The sequence below is a fragment of the Palaemon carinicauda genome, chromosome 38 (genome assembly GCF_036898095.1).
Source record: "Palaemon carinicauda isolate YSFRI2023 chromosome 38, ASM3689809v2, whole genome shotgun sequence".
Classification (NCBI taxonomy): Eukaryota; Metazoa; Arthropoda; class Malacostraca; order Decapoda; family Palaemonidae; genus Palaemon; species Palaemon carinicauda.
The window spans coordinates 54,188,310-54,208,755 of NC_090762.1; the positions used below are offsets into that span (position 1 = coordinate 54,188,310).

General features: G+C 44.6%; 1 protein-coding gene across 2 annotated transcripts in view; it reads right to left on the reverse strand.

The window, feature by feature from the left end:
- Taf7 (TATA-box binding protein associated factor 7) overlaps positions 1-20,446 on the reverse strand; it is a 232,652-nt gene that overhangs the window by 83,547 nt on the left and 128,659 nt on the right. For both annotated transcript variants that reach the window (XM_068362242.1, XM_068362241.1), the window contains exons 6-7: positions 16,275-16,422; positions 15,862-15,986 (exon numbers count right to left, since the gene is read on the reverse strand). In XM_068362242.1, the coding sequence (XP_068218343.1) occupies positions 15,862-15,986; positions 16,275-16,422 (273 nt within the window). The remainder of the gene's footprint in view (positions 1-15,861; positions 15,987-16,274; positions 16,423-20,446) is intronic.

Here is a 20,446-nt window from a genome sequence, read left to right on the forward strand (position 1 = left end):
AGTCCTTGGGAAATTCTGGACTGTGGAAAGGTCACACAAGGAAGGCAGGTGACAGCTGATCTCACTCCTGCATGTATGAGTGCATGGGAACATCCTCAGTGACCAAAGTTCCACGAGGAAGACACTCATGTAGTGATCAATCACATAGTACAGATCACTGCTCGGTGAAAGATCTTGCGGTGAGCAATCCCGTTAGAATCTATCTATCCCAAGGAGAATCAGGAGGATGTTTTCTATCGCGTTCACGAGAGGCAATGCCACATTGCTTGTAAGAGGGAAAAGACCATTAGCTGGTTCCTCCCACCTCATGAGCAAATTTCTTTCCATTTCGAACCAAAGTATCATTAGGGAGAGACACTGAGACAAACCTCAGTCATCCAGAAGAACAAAGCAGTGAAGGGTGCAGCCCTACATCCCTCAGACAGTCTGCATGCTCAGGTCACTACAGGATTTATTACTCGTAACAGGAATGTGAATACCTATCCTACGTACCAAGACACCATCCCAGCCTAGATCAGTTCTCAGTACCACACCACCTCTCTCACATGAAGGTGAGGAGAAATTGGTCAGTTCTGTATGAGAAAGTGATTGTACTAACTTTGATTTATGAATTGGAGTTGTGGGGGATGAAAGTGACGGAGAGAAAGAAATTGAATGTACAGTATTCACGCTCACTGTACTGCTGCAGATCAGTCTTCCTGGGCTTTGACAAAATCTTCTTCGCGACAGTACAGCAACATCTAAAGGATTAGGTGAAGATGAAGAAAGGGAAGAGGAAGAAGAGCACACTAGCTTCTCGCTTGTCTTCGAGGTTGAGGTCTTGGAGGCCAATAACAAGCAGAAAGGAAATACTCAGAATTCATGAAAGCTGCCAAAACTTTCAAGAGCTTCCAAACGGAGTACAAATGATGCCCAAGGCAGGCCACAACTTCCTCAGGTCTAAGTCATCATCAGTTGAGTCAGTGACAGGTGAATCTCAAGACAAAGTCTGAGGGGTAATAGCTTTACAAAGGAAAGTAGATAATACTTTTGCTTCACCTGAGGAATGCAACAAGTGCTTATTCCCCAGAGGACCCAGCCTAGACAAAAAAAGAAATTAAAGAATTATAGAGTTCTCTGGCATCACCTTAACCGCTTCCACCTCTGATACTGGAGAATCCCTCTTGGATTTCTTCCTCTTCTTTGCGAACTCTACCCATTGCAGATGTTGTCACAACTGGCACACATTACAAGGGGATGACTGAAAAGTGAAAAAGCCATGTCTTTTGCAAAAAATGATATTTTAATTATAAAATAAATTTTTGAATATACTTACCCGGTGAATATATAATAGCTGACGCCTCCGGCGGCTCGACAGAAAAACACACAAAAACTCGACAGCGATCGCTATGAAGGTTGCGGGTGTGCCCACTAGCGCCAACTATCGGCCAGATACCGCATATACATGTAAACAGACCCAATTTTTCTCATCCCGCTGGGTCTCTATCGGGGAGGAAGGGGGGGCCTTTAATTTATATATTCACCGGATAAGTATATTCAAAAATTTATTTTATAATTAAAATATCATTTTTAAATATTTAACTTAGCCGGTGAATATATAATAGCTGATTCACACCCATGGTGGTGGGTAGAGACCAGAGTTAATTAAGTTTACAGCGTATATGCTTAGAGTTTTTGACAGTTATATCATAACAAAACCCAAATATATAAAGGTACCTGGTAAGGAAGTTGACTTAGACGATTACTCTGCCTTATTAGTCTGTCTTCCTCACGAAGCCCAGCGATCCTCTTAGGATGCTGAAGTATTAAGGGCTGCAACCCATACAACAGGACCTCATCAAACCCCTAATCTGGGCGCTCTCAAGAAATGACATTTGACCACCCGCCAAATCAAAAAAGGCTGCGAAAGGCTTCTTAGCCTTCCGTACAACCCAATTAAAAAACATTTCAAGAGCAGATTAAAAGGATATTGGAATTAAGGGAATGTAGTGGTAGAACCCTTACCCACTACTGCATTCGCTGTAACGAATGGACCCAGTGTGTAGCAGTCCTCGTAAAGAGTCTGGACATCTTTTAAGTAAAATGACGCGAATACCGATTTGCTTCTCCAAACGGTCGCGTCCATAATACTTTGCAGAGATTTATTTTGCTTAAAGGCCACGGAAGTTGCTATTGCTCTTATTTCGTGCGTCTTAACCTTAAGCAAGCATCGGTCTTTTTCATTCAAGTGAGAATGAGCCTCTCGTATTAAAAGTGTGATAAAATATGACAAAGCATTCTTTGACATAGGCAATGATGGTTTCTTAACTGAGCACCATAATGCCTCAGATCCACCTCGTAAGGACTTAGTACGAGCTAAGTAGAACTTAAGAGCTCTAACTGGACACAGCACTCTTTCAAGTTCGTTGCCTACGATCTCTGACAGGCAAGGTAAATCAAAAGACTTAGGCCAAGGACGAGAAGGCAGTTCATTTTTTGGCCAGGAAACCAAGTTGAAGTGAACATGTGGCTTTTTCTGTAGAAAAGCCGATGTTCTTACTGAAGGCATGAATTTCACTGACCCTTTTAGCCAAAGCCAAGCACACTAGGAAAAGCGTCTTGAGGGTGAGATCCTTCAGGGAGGCTGAATGTAATGGCTCAAACCTGTCTGACATGAGGAACCTTAGGACCACGTCTAAGTTCCATCCAGGAGTTGCCAAACGACGTTCCTTAGAGGTCTCGAAAGACTTAAGGAGATCTTGGAGATCTTAATTGTTGGAAAGATCTAAACCTCTATGACGAAAGACCGAAGCCAACATGCTCCTGTAGCCCTAAATCGTGGGAGCTGAGAGGGAGCGAACATTTCTCAGATGTAAAAGAAAATCTCCGATTGGGCTACAGAGGTACTGGAAGAGGACATAGATGCTGGCTTGCACCAATCTCGAAAGACTTCCCACTTCGACTGGTATACTCTGAAGGTAGAAGCTCTCCTAGCTCTCGCAATCGCACTGGCTGCCTCCTTCGAAAAGCCTCGAGCTCTTGAGAGTCTCTCGATAGTCTGAAGGCAGTCAGACGAAGCGCGGGGAGGCTTTGATGAACATTCTTTACGTGGGGCTGACGTAAGAGATCTACCCTTAGAGGAAGACTTCTTGGAATGTCTACCAGCCATTGAAGTACCTCGGTGAACCACTCTCTCGCGGGCCAGAGGGTAGCAACCAACGTCAACCCTGTCCCTTCGTGAGAGGCGAACTTCTGCAGTACCTTGTTGACTATCTTGAATGGTGGGAATGCATATAAGTCCAGATGAGACCAATCCAGTAGAAAAGCGTCTATATGGATTGCTTCTGTATCTAGGACTGGAGAGCAATAGATTGGTAACCTTTTGGTCAACGAGGAGGCAAAGAGGTCTATGGTGGGTTGACCCCAAGTAGCCCAAAGACTCTTGCCCACGTCCTTGTGGAGGGTCCATTCCGTGGGTATCACCTGACCCCTCCGACTGAGACAGTCTGCCAAGACGTTCAAGTCCCCCTGGATGAATCTCGTCAACAGGGAGATGCCTCGATTTCTTGACCATATGAGAAGGTCCCTTGCGATCTCGAGCAGCGTGAAGGAGTGTGTGCCTCCTTGCTTGGAGATGTACGCCAAAGCTGTGGTGTTGTCTGAGTTGACCTCTACCACTTAGTTTTGAAGAAAGCTTTCGAATTTCATCAAGGCCAAGTGGACTGCTAATAGCTCCTTGCCGTTGATGTGCATGCTCTTCTGACTTGAGGTCCACAGACCCGAGCATTCCCGACCGTCCAGGGTCGCACCCCAACCCAAATCCGACGCGTCTGAGAACAACACGTGGTTTGGGTTCTTGACTGCTAGGGATAGTCCCTCTCTCAGACTGATATTGCTGTCCCACCATTTCAGGCATGCCTTTACTGGTTCGGAGACTGGGAATGATACCGTCTCTAACGTCTTGTCCTTGTTCCAGTGAGAGGCTAGATGGAACTGGAGAGGCCGAAGGTGTAGTCTCCCTAGCGAGACAAACTGCTCCAGGGATGAGAGAGTCCCTACGAGACTGTTCCAACTCCTGACTGAACAAACGTTCTCTTTTCATCATTAGTTGGACTTCGAGCAGGGCTTGTTCTATTCGGGTGGCAGACGGAAAAGCCCGAAAAAAACTGGACTGCGAATCTCCATCCCCAAATATAGAATAAACTGGGATGGGATCAGTTGGGACTTTTCTAGGTTGACCAAAAGTCCCAACTCCCTGGCCAGACTCAACGTCCAATGTAGATCCTGCAGACAGCGAAGACTGGACGATGCTCTGAGAAGCCAGTCGTCCAAGTACAGGGAGGCTCGGATTCCCAATAGATGGAGGGATTTTGCCACATTCCTCATGAGCCTCGTAAACACGAGAGGAGCAGGACTGAGGCCAAAGCACAGGGCTCGAAACTGGTACCCCACATTCCTGTAAACAAACCTCAGAAACGGTTGGGAATCCGGGTGTATAGGAATGTGGAAGTATGCCTCCTGAAGGTTGAGAGAGACCATCCAGTCGCCTTCCATTAATGCTGTCAAGACAACCTGGTAGACTTCATCGTGAAATTTGTCTTGACAATGAACACATTGAGCGCACTTGCCTCTTACGTACTCCTGCAGTGAACATGGCTGCCCGATCATAGGAGCCATCCCTGATAGCCTTGTTTATGCATGACATAATTGTACAGCAAAACTTCAAACGCTCGAAAAAAACTCCTAACAGGAGATGGTCTAGCTCTGAAGCCGACCATAAAATCTTGGAGCGTCTCATGGCCAGGCGCCAGGGAGAGTCTATGAGGTTTGAGAAGTCTATCTGGGCAGAGGCAGGAACTCCCAAGCCGAGAACTTCTCCCGTGTCATATCAGACTCTCGCTCTATAAGCCAGCTTAAAAGTAGGGAAAGCAAAAGCTGTCTCCCCCAAACTCCTCCTGGTGATTAACCAGTCGCCTAGCAAACGTAAAGCTCTCTTAGAAGAGCGAGAGAGCACTAGCTTAGAAAACAACGGCTTCGAAGTAGCTAGGCCTAGTGTAAACTCTGATGTTTAGGCGAACGAGAAGCAGCAGTTACAAAAAGATCCGGACAAAGATCCTAAAAATCAGCATGATTTATTTAAAGTCCATAGAGGGCTGAGCAGCTTTAGGCTCCTCTCCGTCTGACAGAGTCCTCAAGGGAATATCAGTAGGAGGGGGATCAGCAACTTCCTCATCTGAAGGAACCTTGTCCGACAAATGCCGAGTCTCAAGCAAGGGAGAGACCTGCCGTGGTGGCAATGCTTGACAAGCAGAGTCCACACGCAAAGGAGCAACAGTAGCAGTCAAGGACGCTATGTCATGTAACTGCTTAAAGGACTGACCAGCAACAACAACAGGTGCGGGAGGACGCTTGACGTCAACTCGAGACTGCCTTGACTGCCTAGACTGAGCAGTCAAAACAACTCTTGACTGCGGTGCTTGACGCTCAACGTCAAAACAAGTCAACTATGCTGGTTGGCGAACGTCCTGCACGTCAACAAGAGCAAGCGGCAGCGGCTGAACGTCCACAAGCGGCTGAGAGTCAACACGGGACTGCATCGAGTGAGGCTCTACAAAACACGATTGACGTGACTTTGTAACGTCAATGTCAACAGGACGAGCAAAGGCTCGTTTGGGAGGCTGACGGCCAGGATCTCGATCAGCTAAGCGGCGAGGATCATCGTGAACCTGCTCAGCAGAATAGTCCTCCATAAGAGAGGCAAGCTTATTCTGCATGTCTTGCCGTACAACCCATTTAGGATCAACGGGAATGGGTGCGGTAAGAGACGAGGGTAACGTCTGTGACTGCAAAACCTTGCCTACAATAAGACTCTCGGAGCCTGTGTTACGCTTTTGTTTAGGCGGCGAGCAGTCTTGCGATGACTGCATAGGGTCAGAGCTGTCCCAATGGCTACAACCAGGACGCTGGACCTGTCCTGAAAGGACTGACTTTCGCTTTAAGGGCCTCGAAACCTTGCTCCACGGTTTCTTACGCGAAAAGCCTTCGGATGACGAGGAGAAAATCATCTCGCTCGTCTTATGGTAGGGGCGGTCTTGATGAGACACGCCTGAAACCATAGAGGGAACGTCTGTTCGCTGATCAAGGCCTCTCGAACCCATAAGTCGTACGACATTACTTCTCCCCTGGGCTTGGGAGCTTGCAAGAGGTCTCGGACTAGGCGAACGACAGGCACGAACAGACGAACCCTCGGTCGCAACACTGATAACACTTTGCGCAATTATCACTTTATCACTATGATTTTCTGTTTTGCACTTACTTCACTGAAATCGAATTTTTCAACAATTCACATTGGGCATGAATAAAACTGATTTCTACCTGAAGCACGCAATTCTACCTTCATCAAAAGGTTATAATTGCGAAATAAGTCGTATAATGTAAGCACATTCATACAAGCAAAAAACAGTAAACATATATTAAGATAAAAAGATCAGTGGCTGGGGAGGAGACTAAACACTAGTTCATTCAAAACTACGTTTTCAATCTCTCACCGTACAGTGCCTTGGGACGAGAATAAAAACTAAAAACGTTTTATCCTTTCTCCCCGTACAGAGACTAGGGACGAGAGTAAAAAAACTGACTCGAGAACAACGTTACTCGCTTGGGACAAGAATAAAGATCGGAACGTTCTCTCTTCCTCTCTCTCTCTCTCTCTCTCTCTCTCTCTCTCTCTCTCTCTCTCTCTCTCTCTCTCTCTCTCTCTTGATTTCGCACCGAAGAGAAAAGCCCACTTACCTTTCGTCAATAAACAGGTTATTTGACCAAAGGAAAAAACTGAAAGGACTAAGAAATTGAAAATTAACAAGTTCCTTTAAATTAGTATTTAAAACATTTAAGTTTGAAAGAAGAATGAACAAAACGTCAGAATCGATTTACTCTTTCTGCAATGTGAAACCGTGATTCTCTCTCTCTCTCTATCGTAACGATAGAGCGCAAACTGCGTAGCATAAATAAACTAAACGTTAGTTCATCTTTGAAACAGTACGAAGACTATTCAAAGAAAATCTTTCATAAAATATCTACTAAAAATATTCATTTAATAAGTTTTAAATCATTTGCTCTGTAAAAGTTATTTACGATTGAAAGGGCTCAACGTTGTTCAACTTCGGTTTCCAAGTTAGGACCGCCTACTCTCGGATTAGGGGAGGAATAGGTAAGGTCGCATATAAACAAATCATTAAAATTTATCTTGATGTTTATTATAAATGGAAAGCTAATCGAAGAGGCCTAATAAAGGCGGTTGAGATATAAAATATATAGAGGAAAATCTATAATTAACAACAACAATTTATAACGTGATAAGATAATTGCTAAAAGCCTAAAACACACTTCCGTACTAAGGGAAGGGTCGGCCATTTAAAAGTCAAAGAAAGTCCAAAAAACAATCCAAAGTCATCAACAATTAAATCTATCCAAAAACGAGTTCAAGATTTAAGTTGAAGATAAAACACCTGAACTGCGAAAGCTCAAACCAAAAGGAAGTACTTCACCAAGACTGTTGAAAAACTCCAGGTTAACAGCGAGTAATGGTACGTCTTGTCGATCAGACCGACAGAGAAAAAATTGGGTCTGTTTACATGTATATGCGGTATCTGGCCGATAGTTGGCGCTAGTGGGCACACCCGCAACCTTCATAGCGATCGCTCGCGAGTTTTTGTGTGTTTTTCTGTCGAGCCGCCGGAGGCTCAGCTATTATATATTCACCGGCTAAGTTAAATATTTAAAAACACAAAGCAGGTAAGGATTGACAGCACACTCCTCCATCACTGCATAGAATCCGAAAATGAAAAACACTGCCAAGGTTGAAAACAAAAAGGCAGCAAGAGTACATATATATATAACTTGTGGCCAAAGTTAAAAGCGAGTATCTACCCGACTGTTGTGTGGGCAGTGATTATCAACCACCTGCTAGTAGCTATAACCACATCGTTAAAACTTTAACTTTAAAAGTTCAGTCGTGCAGCAAATGTTTTTATGTTGAACAGGCCGACATAAGTCTCTTTTTATAGTTTATATATGAAAGATATATTTTAACGTTGTTACTGTTCTTAAAATGTTTTATTTTAGTTGTTCAAAATAACAGTGCTATCAATAAGAATGAATGACGAGCAATTGTGACGCAGTTCCAATAGGTCCTGCTGCTTCATCTGGTCACCAAGCCACTGAGGTAGCAGCAGTGCAGGATTCAGAACATGAAGCTTCATTTGTGGTAACAAGGGGTTCTCTACAACACCCCTTTAAAAAAATTTTGGGTATCAAATTTCTCATCAATAATATTTTGAAACCCTACCCATCTCTTGTAACACTGTTGAATTTGGTAGACAATATAAAGTTTACCCCTCCCCACCTTTTTCTACACAGCTCCTTTCCTGATTGTACTTTCTCCTTTGCTTCCTTTCCAGTTATCAAGAGCTCTGTTTTGGTTATGCTGATTATCAGCCCTCTCCTCTTCATTGCATTCTTGCACCTTTTAAATACTTCCACCACTTCTTTCTCAGACTTTACTATTATTACTAGGTCACCTACATACAGCTGCTTCCGGGGGGACCCTGTCCAGCACTCTTTTATAACATTATTATTGTTATTATTGTTGTTACTTGCTAAGCTACAACCCTAGTTTGAAAAGAAGGATGCTAAAAGCCTAAGGGCTCTAACAGGGAAAAATAGTCCTGTGAGGAAAGGAAATAAGGAAACAAATAAATGACATGAGAAGTAATGATTAATTAATATAAAATATTTAAAGATCAGTAACAATATTAAAAAAAGTTCTGTTATATACTGTATAAACTAAGACAGACTGACTTATGTCAGCTTGTTCAACATAAATATCACAAATTTTTAAGTAATTTGTATTTTTCCTAACATACTTACCTAGAACTACTTTCTTAGGAGTTACTGGTAACTCTTTCCCAACCGACCAGAATTTTGTGTAGTTTACCCTATTCCCGTTTTCTATGGGGGTCACCTCAGGCGGAGTGATACGCGCCCTGAGCGTGCTAGCTCAGGTCGTGCTCCTCCCGGGGTCGGAGAGCGTGCTAGCTCAGGTCGTGCTCCTCAGTAAGTTTCGTCGGAAAGGTTCTCCTCAGCCCTGCAGGGCCCTCAGGGAAGGATGGGTGGGCCATAACCCGAAAGTAGTTCTAGGTAAGTATGTTAGGAAAAATACAATTTACTTAAAAATTTGTGATTTGTTCCAACACAGAGTACTTACCTACAACTACTTTCTTAGGAGACTTAAACTTTAGGAGGTGGGAGTGTCCTGCAGGGACTAGGGACCGAAGGTTGGAAGCACGAGGGGGAAAAGGAACCTAGATAGGAGACTAGGTTCCGACGACCACTACTAGAAAACTGTACGAAAATAGGGGAAACTACCCAAAAAGCTATCTTAGTGTCTAAGTGGCTTACCTCTGTACAAAACACTTCCAAGACGTATTCCTTGCTGAAGACGTATCTCCTGGCCGCTAGGGTCTTTTGAGTCACTTCCACGCAGGGGATTAAGGGCCAGGGGAAGGATGATAAGGGGAAAGGTAAGGGATGAACATGTGTCTCTTGGGCTTACCGCCCATTGTTTCCCCGGGGGCATGACCTAAATCTTTTGAAGGGCCGAAATGACTGGGCCAAGGGTGAACCCGTCCAAGGATTTCCCTGAACAGTCCTTCAGGTAGTGCTCTGTGAACGTGGACTGTCTGGACCAGGTGCCCGCCTTCAGGATTTGGCCCACGGCCATGTTCTTTTCAAATGCTAGGGAGGTGCTAAGATCCCTAATATCATGAGGCCTTGGTTTGCCTGAGAGAGGGGTTCCTGAGATGACGTAAGCCCTCTTGATCACTTGGCGTAGCCAGAAGAAGATTGTATTCTTGGAGACTGGTTTCTTCACAGGTCCGGTCGAAACGAATAAACTCTTGATCTCAGGACGGAGCTTGGATGTCCTTTCCAGGTATTTCCTTACTGCTCTGACCGGGCATAAGAGCAAGTCTTTAGGGTTGTCTGACCGAGGGATCGCTGGCACCGAAAAACCCTCAAACTAAGGATCCCAACAAGCCGGGTTCTATGTTATGGCCACAAAACTAGGGACGAACTTAAACGAAGCCTCACGCCACCCCTTTGAGTGTGAGACCTCGTACGATAGTCTGTGTAACTCACTAACTCTCTTTGCCGAAGCCAGGGCCAAGAGGAAGACTGTTTTGAGGGTGAGTTCCTTATCCAGGATGTCCTTGAGGGGCTCGAAGAGAGGCTCCTAAATCAATGCCTTTCAGGAGGAAGACCTGACCTAATGCTGCACGTACTCCTTTTATGGCTGGAATGGAAGTGCCCATATCGTCTCTGAGGTACACCAGGAAATCCGCTATGTCGTGAATCGAAGCCCTCAAGGGTTTGATATCCCGGGAAGTGCACCATTTTGAGAAGACTGCCCATTTTGCCTGGTAAACTGCGATTGAGGAACGCCTTAAGTAACCTGACATCCTCACCACGGTCCTCGATGAGTATCCATCCTTCTTCATGAGCCGCTCGATAACCTCCACTCGTGAAGGCGGAGGGACCGAGTGTTTTCGTGCAACCTTTGGAAGTGTGGCTGATGGAGGAGGTCTGGCCTGTCTGGAAGCAGCCAAGGAGGAAGACGAGCTAGTTCTTTTAGGTCTGCAAACCACTCCCTCTCCGGCCACCAAGGCGCAACCAAAGTCATCTGGAGGTTGGCTATTGCTCTCACTCTGTTGAGAACTTGCCTGATCATCCTGAAGGGAGGAAGGCGTACACATCGAGGCCATCCCAAGGGTGTTGGAAGGCGTCCTCGAACGCCGCTGACGGATCTGGGACTGGAGAACAGAACACGGGGAGCTGGGCGTTCAGACGTGTGGCAAAAAGGTCCACTACCGGAGAGCCCCACTTCAGTATGACTGCTCGAGCTACTCCCGGGTGTAGAGTCCACTCTGACCCTATCACCTGGCCTACTCTGCTGAGGCCGTCTGCCAGGACGTTCTTCTTTCCTGGGATGAACCTTGCTGTGATTTCGATCCCTTCTTTAGCAGCTCATTCTAGTAGTTCCGTCGATAACGCGCATAGCTCCTTCGACTTTAGACCCCCTTGCTTCTTTACGTAGGCTACTACCGTGGCATTGTCGCACATTAACGCCACGGTATTCCCCCGGAGGAGGTGAACGAATTCCTGACTCGCTCTCAGTACGGCCATCATCTCTAGAATGTTTATGTGTCGCGTTGCTTCCTCGCGCGACCATTTTCCTTTTGTCGACTTGTCGAGTAGGTGAGCACCGCAACCTTCCTTCGATGCATCCGTGAACAACAGCACCCCCGGAGGGTCGGGTGCGAAGGGCATCCCCTTCTCGGTGTTCGTTCTGTCGTGCCACCACTGTAGGACAACTTCGCTTCTGGGGAGACCGGAACCACCTTGTGGGGATTTCTTCCTTGGGTCCAGTGTTCCTTCAGGTTCCATTGCACTGCCTGGAGTTTGAGTCTCCCCTGTGATACTAACTCCTCTAACAACACTAGGTGGCCTAGCAATTTCTGCTAATCCTAGGCCCTCCTGGGTTGGTCCGTCAGGAAGGGTTGCAGAACTCGCTCCAGGTTTTCCAACCTCTCCAATGAGGGGAAGGCTCTCACTAAGCGGGTATCCAGGACCATCCCCAAGTAGGTCATCCTGGTGGTGGGAATCAACTGGGACTTTTCTAAGTTGACTGTGATACCCAATTCTTTGCAGAGACGGAGAAACTTCACGCCTTGCTCCCTCAGTTCTTCCCTTGAGGCTGAAAGAAGCAACCAATTGTCCAGGTATCGGATCAGACGAATGTCCTGCTCGTGGGCCCATACGGAGACCGTCGTGAAAACTCTTGTAAACTCTTGAGGGGCTGTCGACAGTCTGAAGCAAAGGGTCTTGAATTGCAGGACTCGGGTATCCCACTTTATCCTGAGGAACTTCCTGCTGGAGGGGTGAACGGGGATTTGAAAGTAAGCGTCCTTGAGATCCAGGGATATCATGAAGTCCCCTTCTCTCAAGGCGGCCAACACTGTCCTCGCAGTGTCCATCTTGAAGTCGGTTTTCGCCACAAACTTGTTGAGGGCCGACAGGTCTATCACTGGCCTCCACCCCACTGTCGCCTTCTCCACCAGGAAGAGCCTGCTGTAGAACCCTGGGCCGGGATCCTCGACTGGTTCCAACGCTCCCTTGGAGATCATGGACGACACCTGTTCTTGCAACGCCGCCCGTTTCAAGGGGTCCTTGGGTTATCAACCACTCGGCCTGTAGAGCCGGAATGAGAGGGGGAGGTTCTGCTAGGAAGGGCAGTCTGTAACCTTCCCTCAGGACTGTCACTGTCCAGGGATCCGCACTGTAATCCCGCCATGCTTGCCAAGAGTGTTTGAGGCATCCCCCTACTTGAGGCTCCTCTAGGAGTAGGGGGCCTCGCCTCCTATCTTCTTCTGGAGGAGCGGCCGGACCGACCTCTCCTTGAGTTGCCGAAGGACGGTCTAAAGTTTGACTGAGGGGCCGTGTTAGCCCTACGGGGGGGCTGTGTTGCTTGGAGCCAAGGGTTCGAAGAAGCCTCTCTTCTAGGTTGGGCAGAGGATGCACAGGATGAGTGAGGGACGTCCACAGAGGGTCTCCTATGTGGTGGGCGTCTCATGGGGGGAGGTCTATGCTCTCCCACGTCCTTCATTTTCCTCACTCTCTCCATCGTCTCTTCCACTAGCTTGAGGGGAAAGATCGACTTGTCCCACAACGAGGTATTCCTCAACTTCCTCGCTTCCCGGTCGAGGAGTTTCCTCACTAACTTGCTGAGGACTGGATCCCTCTTCCTCAGGACCCAATTGGTGGCCTGAGAGAGAGATTGATATGATAAAAACTTTAGGGCTTTGCCCCCTGAGCTAATCAGCTCTTTCAATAAGGACTGGTTCTCTAGGAGGGAGAGATCATGTGACGACTGAAACCCTACCAAAGTGCAGGCCTACCAGTCTAACCAGGAGGACACATAACCCAAGTCTTGAGCCATGTCCTCCATCATGGAAGTCTCCGTAGGGGAAAAGCACACTGGGGCCATAGACGCCCTTTCTTCAGCGGCACCCTGGTTCAACGTAGTAATACCTGACTCCAATGCGCAGGGCCCTCCACGACGACCTTCTGGCATGTAGACCCTCTTCTGCGTCCTTAGCCCCGGGAGCAGCGTCGAGGAACTTTGGCTTCTAGGGGTGTCTGCCAGGCCGGCCAAGAATTTATCTATGTGCTCCATATCAAGCTTGACGTCAGGAGCTAGGGGTAGAGCTAAGGAGGGCTTCTGTTGCACCGGATTCTCCACATGCCTACTGAGTCCGGAGAGCCAGGTCTGTTCCGCCAAGGGCTTGGGCTCATCTAGCCGATGGTGCCGTCTTATGAGGGCCAACACTTTCCGATAGGAGGAGATGTCATCCAATGAGCACTCTCCTCCTTCTACCAGGACCTCCGTCACCAGTCCCTCCGCACGAGTATCTTCGGTGACGGTGGGGGGGTAACGTTGGACGGGCCTGCCCGTGGCATAGGCGGACCCGCAGAGGCGAAGGTATCCGTCATGGGATTACCTTGCCCTGCAGGGTTTCTCGTGTCAGTGGGATTATCCCGGGCCGCCGGGTGCCCTTGGTGCTTAATGATGTCAGCCAAGGTGCCAGCAGCTGGCGCCACGCCTTCCATCTGGTGGAGCGCCTCCCTCCGCAGGGTTGATGTAGCCGAGGCCTTCGTGGACTTAGGTGCGTCACGGGGGGCTTGGTTCGACCTCCCCTGACGGGACTCTGGTCTGTAGGAGGAGAAGGAGGGGCGAGACGGTGGAGATGAGGCTCTAGGGAGCCAACCGGAAGCGGCCGCGGCTGTGGTAACCTTAAACAGCTCGCTCCGGGGCACCGTGATGTTCACCCACTCCTTCGATCTACTCAGTTTAGCCTTCTTCTTGGAGGGTCTGGACTCTTTCTTGTTTTGTCTGGAATGGGAGCGGGATTTCTTCTTTTTCCGGGACCTCTCCCGCTTCCTCTTCGTGGACTTGGTTCCGTCTTCCGATGACGATGAATCCGAGGACGAGGATGACAATGAGGAGGAGAGGGAATCCGCTGAATCGCCTGAGACATCCAACGCAGCAGGGGGAACTCCATGTCGAATCTCTGGTGTCGCAGGCTGAAGAAAGACGGGCGGAAGCGTTGACGAGGGCGCTGGGGGAGACCGAGGCACCTTCTTATGGGCGAACCAATAATCAAACTCCTCCTCTAGTCTAAAGGGTGACCTGAAGGGCGTCCTAGGGGGATCCTAAACGGCAGGGTCCGAATTAGACGAACTTTCTTTCTCGGCGTCTCCCCCAGCGTCCGAAGCACCTGAAACACATACCCATGAAGCTGGGGAAGAGGTAGCACCCAACTTCCCCCACATAGGGTCTTCAGTAGAGACGGGCCCTGCGGGCATCAGGACCTCGTCTCCCGCACCTCCCTCAGGCCCCTCACATGCCTGAATCACACCAGAATCTTCCCCCAAAGACAATTCAGACTCCTGGGGAAAGGCAATGGTTCGATTCCCCGCAACGGATTTACCTCGTCCCCTACTCTGGGTAGAGGAAGATGGAAGGGAGCCTCGTTCCGACGAGGCATCTGGCGACACCAAAGACGAAGACACGTTGGCTTTCTTGGGCGACTTCTTGGCCGCCTTCTTCTTCTTCGTGCTATAAAGGACCCACTGGATCTCGCTCCAGGACTCGCACTCCGAACACGTGGTGGTAGGGGAGCACACCTTGTCCCTACATGACGAACACAGCGAGTGGGGGTCAACCTCGGGCTTGGAAAGGAAAGCCCCACAAGACTTACCGGCCACAGGCCCAGGGCAACGGCGGGAATGCTCCATAACGAAACACTAACACACCAAGAGACACAAGGACACAGAGGAAAGGATAAGGATATGGACACGTGGGAACAGCGTGGTATACACAAAGGGTCGGGGACACAAAGGGTCGCACTGGGTAAGAGAGAGTGCGGCGAGATGGTAATCATGTCGCGACCAGAAACTTACTGAGGAGCACGACCTGAACTAGTACGCTCTCCGACCCCGGGGCGCGTCAGGGCGCGTATCACTCCGCCTGAGGTTACCCCCATAGGAAACGGGAATAGGGTAAACTACACAAAATTCTGGTCGGTTGGGAAAGAGTTACCAGTAACTCCTAAGAAAGTAGTAAGTACTCTGTGTTGGAACAAACATTCGTTAAAAGTTTGAACTTCTGAAGTTCCACGGATTCAACTGCCTAATTAGGATTATTCCACAATCTGGTAACAATTGGAATACAACTTCTAGAACACTGTGTAATACTGAGCCTTATAATGGAGAAGGTATGACTGTTAGAATTAACAGTATACCTAGTATTACAAATAGGATGGTGCAGTCCGGGAAGATCCGAATGCAAAGGATGGTCATAATTATGAAAAATTTTATGGAGTATACATAAAGAACTAACTGATCAATGGTGCCAGAGAATAATATCTAGAGCAGGAATAAGAAAGTTAGTAGACCGCAAGTTTTTGTCTACCACATGAAGATGAGATTCAGCAGCTGAAGACCAGACAGGAAAACAATTCTCAAAACAGGGAAGAAATAAAAAATTCAAACAATTCTTCAAAACAGATTACCGGTAATTACTGAAAATTGTCAAAGACTTTCTCAATAAGCCAATGTTTTGTGCAATTGAAGAAGAAACAGACTGAATGTGTTTTGCATAGAGCTCAGTGCTGATCCTCGATGGACACAAACATTTATCTAAAATTTGCCAGGAATACCAAACTTAAAGATCTCATAATTATATAAAAAATAAATGGCACTTACCAAGTATGATTCTGAGAAACGACTGTCATCAACAGAAAGACGTGAATCTTCGTCCTCATCTATGATGTTAATTGTTGCTCCTACCTCATCATCAGAAGAAGTTAGAACTTCTCCGAACAGTTGCTCTGAAATAAAGTATTTGAGATCGTAAATTTTATGAATTACTGTACTTTGAAAAAAAAGTACCAACCATTAAATAAAAAGTGGTACAACAATGTTCAGGATTACATAATATTTGCTCACAAAAACCCCTACTTAGATTAGTTGCATCTGGTTAATGTTTAAGAGTAAGAAATATTAACTGGAATGTTTACCACAATTCACATGACACCACTGGGAGTAAACCAAACTAAACAGTTAAGCCATTCCATTTTGAATATTATGCAATAAACTAATTATAATAATTGACTTACCATCAAGATTAGAAGATGACATATTGGTATCAGGATTATTTTTCTTTTCATCTTCCTCTCTTACTACCTCCCATCGAATTGTACTGGCTTCATTGTCAGTCCTCAACAATCGCTTTACCTCTTTCTCAATTTCTGGTAGGTCAAGATTCTGAAAGCAATTAAGCCAGGTAAAATAAAGTACTTGCAGATAATTTATTGCTGAAAAGTGTAACACATTACTACTTCACTCAAAGGATAATTACAATTCTAGAAAGCATAGATTTCTCCACTTTTCATGTTTAATGTGTGGGTTTTAGACAAAAGCTCAAGCTTTCCTGAATCTAACATGTCAATAGCATAGAATTTGACATAATAAAAGTCAGTATATTTTTTATAACAATTTTAATGAGAGAAATTATACTTTATGAATAAAACAACAAGTACTGTATAGGCAATTTATTTTCTACTGAAAAAATCTATGAGAAAGAAGTGGGTAGATTAATACTAATAAGAATAGACTTCTCAAGAATCAAATAACTGTATCATCATCAGCCAAAATAAAAAATAAAAATCAGAAAGCCAAAGATAATAAAATTATTTACTTGGTCTTCTTAAATAAAAAAAAACCTATACTTGTGCCACCACATTTCATAAAGTGACATGCAGATCTCAAAATAACAAAATACTCAATAAACCAAAAACCAGTCAGCCAGGGCCTGTTCAAATACTATACTATACTGTACTATACTACAGTACATTTGCATAGAGAACAACAAAATAATTTCATTAACAAAGAATGCAACCGAACGTGAAAAGGATGGTTGTTTTTTATAAAGAAAATACATTTTTTATCAATGCATGGTACTTTAAAGAATATGCAAAAAAGTAAGACTACAGGTAGCATTTATATGCTTAATATTATAATGTATCTTGATTAACTACAGTATTTTCCATAAACTATCTCATTCCCATATAGATCCTTTTTCTCATATAATATTCCAACCCCTAAACCTATGAATTATAAAAATTTTGTACTAGTGGTATGGTTGAAGTGTCAAACAACAACTACAGCAACAACAATAAGAATAATAATAATGAGGATAATAGTCAGTACAACATGACTAGAAATAATACCGAGGTTAGAATATTAGAATTAACAGTATATTTAGCACTAAATGGTGGATTGTAGTCTAGAAATATTTTAATGATATAAATTATGAAAAATTTATGTAGCCAGCACAATCAGCTAGTTGAGGAACAATACAAAAGAATATAAAAATTAGAGTTAAGGAATTTAATAGATCTCCAGGTTTCATTCAGAAATGACAAATTTGAAAGTAATTTGTATTTTTCCTAACGATACAAACCTCAAGCTCTTTATAGGGAATATACTTTCGGCAAAGCTGGAAACTAGCCATAAGACTTAGTTAGGTATAACTACCCACCGCAAGTTAGCGGGGGAGTACGGTGTAGTACCAGCTACCCAGCTCACACATACACCTGTGCTATGCCACCATTTTTTATTTCAGGCAGGACTTGCAGGGGGTAGGTCAGGAAGGACAAAAAAACATGAATTACTTTCAAATTTGTCATTTGTTTTGTCACTAAATACAAAATTTAGCTTTTTATAGGGAAAGACTCCCCCTTATGTGGGTGGAAGTCCTAACCAAATACTGTAGTTGGTTTTTGACCCAGGGTGTTCTTTCATGTTTCGCAAGAGCTTTTTAGAGGAATTACCCTGACACCTCGCTAAATTCTCGTGCATAAGCGCAGAATAGCTGCCTGGCCAATCCATGTGATTGTGTGATAACTAGGCCATATGACTTGTGCAGGAAAAAATTCTGGGAGTAATAGGGCACCACTGAACTAACCATTGGACATTGCCCGATTCCCATCTTGCTAGGGGAATGGGGACGCAGCAAATATATAAACATATATCAGGTCACACAAGAGATATGTTTAATACCTGCAGACAGAGGAGACCAGCTTACAGAGTATGGAAGTTGCTGTGCCCCAAGAGAGAAGATGAAGGAAGGAAGAGGCCAGTCCTTCTTGTCCTTCATCTCAGACTTGCTCTCGGGTAACATCAGCCATCAACCGCCTGCTACTTGTCTAATCAAGGAGCTTGATGTGATTAGACCACTTGTTGTGCAGCCACCACAGGACCAATGGGAAATGTCTCCATGTTCCTGTGGGTTACATCTTGCAGTTAGTGGGCAATGAAGGTTGTCTGGTCCTTCCACACACCTGCTTGAAGTATCCATGCCACAGAGTAGTTCTTTTTAAATTCTAAGGACATGCTCCTGCCCCTAGCATTATGAGCTCAGGGTCCACACCCTTGCTGAGAAGAGTCCAGATTCAAGGGGCTATCTATCACCTTGCACATACCCACAGAGATCATATTCCTTGTAAGACTCTCCTTTGTACCCTCCCTGTGCTAAAAAACATTGTTATATCTGGGGCGAGCTACTGCAGTAGGTCGTTCAATTACGAGCAAATATGCCCTCCCTTCAGGGCGAATATGTGGTCGCAAGGTAGCATACTTTGCTCATCACTGCACGGTGCTCACATGTTGCCGACGCAAAGCGATCATAAATTGCCGAGGCAGAGGAGGCACGCGCTACTGGGTTAGCGTTTGCATATCACTCTCTGTGCGAACACTCGGGTTCGTGTACACCCTCGTCAGCGAGAGAAGCTCGCCCTCGCCGTGTCTGGAAAAGTCGCCGTAAACAAGTTTGCCGTAGGAAAACTCGCCTCAGGAATTTTCGCCTCGGGAAATTTCGCCCAATAAGAAAAATCGCTACAAGACAATTTTGCCGTAAAACAAGTATTTGTGATAAAAACACTTTGGTTTCTGAAGTACCATTTTATCTCTTTCAAACAACAAAGTTTGGCTTTCGAAGTTTCGATAAGTAAACAACCAATAAGGAAATCAAGTAATTTTCTTTTTATCTTTAAAAAACAAGTACTTGTGATAAAAACACTTTGGTTTCTGAAGTACCATTTTATCTCTTTCAAACAACCAAGTTTGGCTTTTGAAGTTTCAATAAGTAAACAACCAATAAGGAAATCAAGTAATTTTTTTTTATCTTTAAAAAACAAGTATTTGTGATAAAAACACTTTGGTTTCTGAAGTACCATTTCATCTCTTTCAAACAACCAAGTTTGGCTTTCGAAGTTTTGATAAGTAAACAACCAATAAGGAAATCAAGTATTTTTTTTTTATCTTTAAAAAACAAGTATTTGTGATAAAAACACTTTGGTTTCTGAAGTACCATTTTATCTCTTTCAAACAACCAAGTTTGGCTTTCGAAGTTTCGATAAGTAAACAACCAATAAAGAAATCAAGTAATTTTTTTTATCTTTAAAAAAACAAGTATTTGTGATAAAAACACTTTGGTTTCTGAAGTACCATTTTATCTCTTTCAAACAACCAAGTTTGGCTTTCGAAGTTTCGATAAGTAAACAACCAATAAGGAAATCAAGTAATTTTTTTTTTTATCTTTAAAAAACAAATATTTGTGATAAAAACACTTTGGTTTCTGAAGTACCATTTTATCTCTTTCAAACAATCAAGTTTGGCTTTCGAAGTTTTGATAAGTAAACAACCAATAAGGAAATCAAGTAATTTTTTTTTATCTTTAAAAAACAAGTATTTGTGATAAAAACACTTTGGTTTCTGAAGTACCATTTTATCTCTTTCAAACAACCAAGTTTGGCTTTCAAAGTTTCGATAAGTAAACAACCAATAAGGAAATCAAGTAATTTTTTTTCATCTTCAAAAAACAAGTATTTGTGATAAAAACACTTTGGTTTCTGAAGTACCATTTTATCGCTTTCAAACAACCAAGTTTGGCTTTAGAAGTTTCGATAAGTAAACAACCAATAAGGTAATCAAGTAATTTTTTTTTATCTTTAATTTTATCTTTCTAAAAGTTTTTTTATATATTCGACTATAGTTTTTTGTAGGCAGCCAACCCAAGACGATGGTGTATCAAATGAAAACTAGTAGACGAGGACTGAAATTAGTTGACGATCTTAACTATATTTACCGATTAGATCGAAAATATGGTGAGAAAATATATGGAAATGTGATCATATCGAGTGTAAAGCAAGAGTGCATACCGAGTTGGAAGATGATAATGTATCTATAGGCAAAACAGTCGGCGAGCATTGCCATCCTTCTCATCCAT